This window comes from Tupaia chinensis, unplaced genomic scaffold (genome assembly GCF_000334495.1).
Source record: "Tupaia chinensis unplaced genomic scaffold, TupChi_1.0 Scaffold000286_1, whole genome shotgun sequence".
Taxonomy (NCBI): domain Eukaryota; kingdom Metazoa; phylum Chordata; class Mammalia; order Scandentia; family Tupaiidae; genus Tupaia; species Tupaia belangeri.
Genome location: NW_006159770.1, coordinates 435,248 through 441,142, shown reverse-complemented (window position 1 = coordinate 441,142; position 5,895 = coordinate 435,248). Strand labels below are relative to the sequence as shown.

General features: G+C 62.3%; 1 protein-coding gene across 1 annotated transcript in view; it reads right to left on the bottom strand.

Moving 5' to 3' along the window:
- BRSK1 (BR serine/threonine kinase 1) overlaps positions 1-5,856 on the bottom strand; it is a 33,321-nt gene extending 27,465 nt beyond the window's left edge. Inside the window, 4 exon segments of the mRNA XM_006150351.3 lie at positions 1,739-1,879; positions 3,981-4,066; positions 4,165-4,259; positions 5,617-5,856. Of these exon segments, the coding sequence (XP_006150413.1) occupies positions 1,739-1,879; positions 3,981-4,066; positions 4,165-4,259; positions 5,617-5,752 (458 nt within the window). The 5' untranslated portion in view covers positions 5,753-5,856.
- Between the last annotated feature and the right edge of the window lie 39 nt (positions 5,857-5,895).

Genomic DNA, 5,895 nt, shown 5'->3' with positions numbered 1-5,895 from the left:
GCCGGGCACGTGTGCGTGCGTGCCCAAGATCCTGAGAGGAGAATGGAGGAGAAGGGATTGCGGCGTGACCATCCCCTGGGGGGTGATTTCTCGCTTTCTGTCTCTACATCTCTCTCTGTCTGTTTGGCGAGCGCACGCGCCCTACAGTGAAAATCTCTCAAAAAAAACCAATATCTATATAGGCATGAACAGGTAATGTGGTGGTTAAGGTGCTGAGCCCCCACATGGCTGACTGTGGTTTGAATCCCGGACCGGGTGGTGTGAAAATCACACCAGGCACATGCGTGTATGTGCCCAAACTTCTGGGAGGAGAAGGGATTGCAGCATGGCCATGCCCCCTTGGAGTTTCTCACTCTCTCACTCACTGTCTCTCTGTGGTGACTGCACAGATCCTACGATAAAAACAAAACAAAACAGGGACCAGCAGCTGGCGTAATGCCTACGTTGCTGGACTCCCATGTAGTCGACCATGGTTTGCGTCCCAGACCCGGTGGCTTAAACTCACGCTGGGTGTGTGTGCGTGTGTGCCCAAGATCCTGAGAGGAGAATGGAGGAGAAGGGATTGCGGCGTGGCCATCCCCCTGGGGGGTGATTTCTCACTTTCTATCTCTGCTTCTCTCTGTCTTTCTGGTAAGTACATGCACCCGATAGCAAAAACCTTTCCAAAATAATAATAATAATAAAAAAATTAAGACAGAGAGAGGGAGAGAGAAAGCAGGAAAGCAAGCTGTTAGGTCTGGGACTCAAACCATAGTTGGCCACTTGGGAGTCCAATGCTTTAACCACTACACTACCTGCTAGCCCTTCCACACTATTTTTTTTCTAGTTATCTACTTATTTTATTTATTAAGTACTATTATTTTAAGTTTGCTATAGGGCACGTGAGCTCACCAGAGAGAAACAGAGAGAGAGAAAAGAGGGAAAGGGAAAAAGCAAGCCACCAGGTCCAGGATTTGAACTGCAGTCGGTCATGTGGGAGTCCAGCGCCTCAACCATCCTGCTGGCCCTACATCCATGCTATTCTTAACAGCCGAGAAGGGGAACCACCCAGTGTGTGTCAGCAGAGGCTGGACAAACAGACCTGATCTGCCATGCTGCGGTACCGCTGAGCACTGACCGCCGCCTGGGTCAGCCTTCAAGGCCTTGTACTCAGGGAGAGAAGCCAGTTCCAAAGGGTCACGCAGCGCACGCTCCATTGACGGGAAAGGCCCAGAAGAGCCAGAGAGAGAGCAGGCTGCCCGGCTGGGACAGGCGGGAACGGGTACAGATAATGAAACTTGGAAAGTTCCAAACCGCAGTGTGGAACACTGGCCATGTTCAGAACCACTGAGGTGGACATCTTAAAGGGTGGATTTTATCTCATAGTTATTTTTTTCAGATATATTTTTGCTAGAAGGCGCATGTGCTTGCAAAGAGACAGAGACAGAAAATGAGAAATCACCCCCCACGGAGGATAGAAAACGGCCAACCGCAGTCCCTTCTCCAGTCTCCTCTCGGGATCGGGCACGCATGCACAGGCGCCCAGCATGAGTTTGGGTTGCCTGCCTGGGACTCGAACTGCGGTTAATTATGCCAGAGTCCAGTGATGTAGCCATTATACCATCTGCTGGTTCTTTATCTTAAAATTTTCAAAAAAGGTTAAGAGGTTTGCCTGGGGCTGACCACACTGGCTTCTGCGAGTCCCCCCCAGCCCTGCTCTCGGGGCAGTCTTCAGCCCGCCGCTCGAGTGGCCGCTCACCAGATGGAGTAGCTGTGGCAGAAATCCAGTGCCGACACGATCTGGCGGAAGAACTTGCGCGCCTCCTTGGGCGTGAGCCTCCCCTTCTTCACCAGGTAGTCGAACAGCTCGCCTCCGGAGACGTGCTCCAGAACCAGGTACCTGGGGACACAGAGGCCGAGGGCTGAAGGGCATGCAGGGCGCCAAATGGCGTGGTCCCTCCTCACCGGTCCCAGAGGCAGAGAACCCAAATTCCCACGAGTGCCTGGGAGGATGAGACACCCCCCAATTCCCGTCAGGTCCTGAGAGGAAGAACCCTCCACTCCCACAAGTCCCTGGGCAGAAGAGGCCCCCTTTCCCACAAGCCCCTGGAAGAGGTCTCAATTCCCATCCACCCCTGGGAGGAAGAGACCTCCATTCCCGTGAATGCACGGGAGGAAGAGGCCCCCATTCCCAAGAACACCTGGGAGGAAGAGGCCCCCCTTCCCATCGGACTCTAGGAATCCACAACTCCATTCCCATAGCCCTGGGCAGCAGACTTTCATGCCAACCCCGGGCCTGGACACTCTGACTGCTAGTCTGTCAGGGACGAGGCGACCCACTGGCACCTGCTGGTCAGAGCTAGAACCCTGGGAGGTAAAGCCCCTACTCCCAGCTCCTGCAAAGCCTCCCCGAGTGCTCATCCACTCCCTGAGTGCTCCCCTGCTCCCCGAATGCTCCCCTGTTCCCCCATTCCCCGAGTGCTCCCCCGCTCCCCCTTTCCCTGAGTGCTCCCCTGCTCCCCGAGTGCTCCCCTGTTCCCCCACTCTGAGTGCTCCCCTGTTCCCCTATTCCTCGAGTGCTCCCCCGCTCCCTGAGTGCTTCCCTGCTCCCCAAGTGCTCCCCTGTTCCCCCACTAGAGTGCTCCCCTGCTCCGAGTGCTCCCCTGCTCCGAGTGCTCCCCCGCTCCCTGAGTGCTTCCCTGCTCCCCAAGTGCTCCCCTGCTCCCCGAGTGCTCCCCCACTCCCTGAGTGCTCCCGCGTGCTCCCTGCTCCCTGAGTGCTCCCCCGTTCCCCAAGTTCTCACCCGCTCACCTGCTCCCCGAGTGCTCGCCCGCTTCCCGAGTGCTCACCCGCTCCCCGAGTGCTCACCCGCTGACCTGCTCCCCAAATGCTCCCCCGTTCCCCGAGTGCTCCCCCATTCCCCAAGTGCTCACCCGCTCCCCGAGTGCTCCCCTGCTCCCTGAGTGCTCCCCCGCTGACCTGCGCTAAGAGCTAAGAGCCGCAGTGCCCCCAGCCTGGCAAGGGCTGGTGGAAAAGACTCCAGCTTCCATCAGTCCCCGGGGCAGGGACCCCCCACAAGCCCATGGGACCCGCAGACCAATTCCCATCAGCCACTAGGGTTCTAGGGCTCCAGTCCTGGTAGCCCCTGCGAGGGAAAGCCCTGCCCTCCCGCTCCTGGGAGGCGAAGGCACAGTGCTGACTTCAGGTGGTGGAGGTCGCCGTGTGAGGGAACTCGGGTGGCCCTCCCCCAGCTGAGGGTGCTGCGGGTCCCCACGCAGACTGCCTGTCCCATCAGTGGTCCCTTCTGGCCACCGCACCTGAGAAAGCCTGAGACCCAGGGCGGCGTCCGGTCCCCACGCTGCGGCGAGCGATTCCTGCTCGGGAGCCCGGCCCAGCATTGGGGGAACACTGTGGGAGTCCATCCTGGGGACGGCGGGGGTGGGGGCAGGAGCGCTGCCCCTCTCCTGCTGCCCAGCCCAGCTGTCCTCGGTCACCAGAGTCTGGACAAAGAGGCCCATTCTCTGGAGCCTGCACAGCTGGACGCCACCCCCACCCTGCGGGGTAACTGAGACAGTAACTCAGAACTCAGAACTCCCAAGGAGGCCTGTCTTAGGGCCTGCCACGGCCCTGGTCAGTTCCGCGGAGGAGAGCAATCCTCTGGCGCACCGGGGAGGGTCGGGACACCCTTCACACATCCCTAGGCCCTGGCCTAGTAAACACGGAAACCGGGTGTGGCTGAGGGCTTCTGGGTGCAGGGGGCATGGTCCTGCAGTGGCAGGGTGAGGGGCCAGGCTGGGGGCGGGGCAGGGCCAGCACCCGTCCCCGCAGGGTGGCTCAGGCCTGGCGGTCCTTCCTTCAGGTGCATGGCCCTTCACAGCGAGCTGGAGGCAGTGGGCCCCAGGGCTGCGTGTGTACTGGGGCCTTCCCCAGCAGCGGCGGCCCCTGGCCTACCTAGTGGCTTGGGGCAGGACATGCAGGGCTGGGTGTCTATAAATACCTACAAATATTTCTTGTTCTCGTAGACGTCGTGGAGCTTGAGGACGTGGGGGTGTTCGATGAGCTTCAGGATGGCGATCTCGCGCTCCACCTGAGGGCAGGGTGGAGGCATGGAGGAGAAACGTCAGCGGGCCTCCCGACCCCCTGGGCCCCACGGTACCCCAGCACGCTGCACCACCGAGCACGCACCTTCATGAGCACCGACTCCGACAGCTTCTCCCGGTTCACGATCTTGATGGCCACCTTCTGACCCGTGATGCAGTGCACCCCGAGTTTAACCAGTCCTGGGGGACAGGTCGACAATGTGCAGTGTTCCAAAGTCCCCCTTCCCGGCTCCGCAGACCCCCTCGTCCTTCCCCAGCCGGTGGAGTGGGGACAATGGCCCGAGTCACCCGGTGTGAGCTCCTGGGAGCCACAGGCCGGTGAAGCATACTCCACCACGACCCGGTGCCCAGACTCGCTCCTCTGCCTGCCGCCATCCAGCCCTCAGCAGCCCGCCAAGGCCACCCCGCACCCGGGTGCCCTGTCCTTCCATCCTGCTGGTTCACCTTTCCGGGGACTCATCCCCTGCCTCCCCACGCCCCGCCTCCCTCGGTGACCTCCTTGGGACTCTCCTCTCCCGAGCAGCCCTCTTGGATTCTGTGCCCGTCTTCGGAGACCCCCGTCTCCTGAGGAATACGATCTTACTCCCCTTCTCAAAACATCTGCCACTCCCGAGTCCCAAGTCCCAACTCCAAACCCCTTCTGCAATGTCCTTTTAATAATGGCATAGCTGGGGTGCGAACCCCAAGGTCACGTCCAGTGCCAAGCTCACGGCTCTCCTCAGGACGTCCAGGTCTAGGCCTGAGTCCCGGAGTCACAGCCCCAGCCCCTCCTCACTCCCCTGCAACCTGGAATTTGGGGCAGCACCTGCACACCCCTGCCCGAACTGGGGTCTGAGCCACTCATTCCTGAGGGCCTGACTCCCAGTCCCCGCCCGGACCACCCCTGCAGGCCCAAGCCCTCAGCTTCGTGGGGACCCCAGGCCCATCCTGGACGCACTCGCCCACTCTCAGCTCCCATCTCACCCGGGGCCCAGCGCCCACCACCCACCACCCACCAGCAGGAACGAGATGGCAGGCTGCCCGCCGCCCAGCACAACCGCTGGTCCCCTGCAGCCCTTTCCCGCTGGGCAGCCCCACAGCCCCTGCCTCCCTTCCCTCTCACCCTAGCTGGTTGCCAGGAGAGCCGGGCCGGCCCGAGCCAGGGGTGGAGGGAGGCGCAGGCTTTGCAGCGGACGTCTCTGTCCAGCCTGCTGCGGTGCTGCAGAGCCCGGGCCGGCGCCCCACTCCCGCCCGCCGCTGCCCCAGCCCTCCAGCCGTCCTCTCGGGGTAGCCAGGGTCCACCCCAGCCCTCCTCCTCCAGGACCCCAGGGTCCACCCCAGGGCCTGAGCCCCCAGCCCTCCTCCCCCAGGACCTACCAGACCCAGCCCCTCCATCCTAGGGACCCAGAAGGCTGGACTCCTGGTCCCTTACCTACGAGGAGCCCAGGGCTCGGGGCCACCAGCCCCTGCCCTTAAATTCCCCTCAGCCCTCAGCTCCCCGGTCTCCCACCTCAGGGGTCCACTGCCCCTGCCACAGGGGTCCCCTGCCGCCACTCACCTGTCTGCCCTTTGCCCAGCGTCTTCTCCAGCCGATAGGGGCCCACATATTGGGCATGCTGGGGTGGGTGTGGGTGTGGGTGCGGGAGGTGGTAGGCGGGGGAGCCCCCGCCCCCCTCTTTGGCCCCGGACGACATGGTGCCCTTGGTCCCGGCCCGACCGGCCCCCCGGCCGCCCCCCCTACGGCCGGTTGCCCCGTCTCTCCGGTGGGGGCCGGCGACCGCTCCGTCCCGGCCCCCCCGGCTGCCCCCCCCCCCCCCCGGGGGTCCCACGGGGGCGG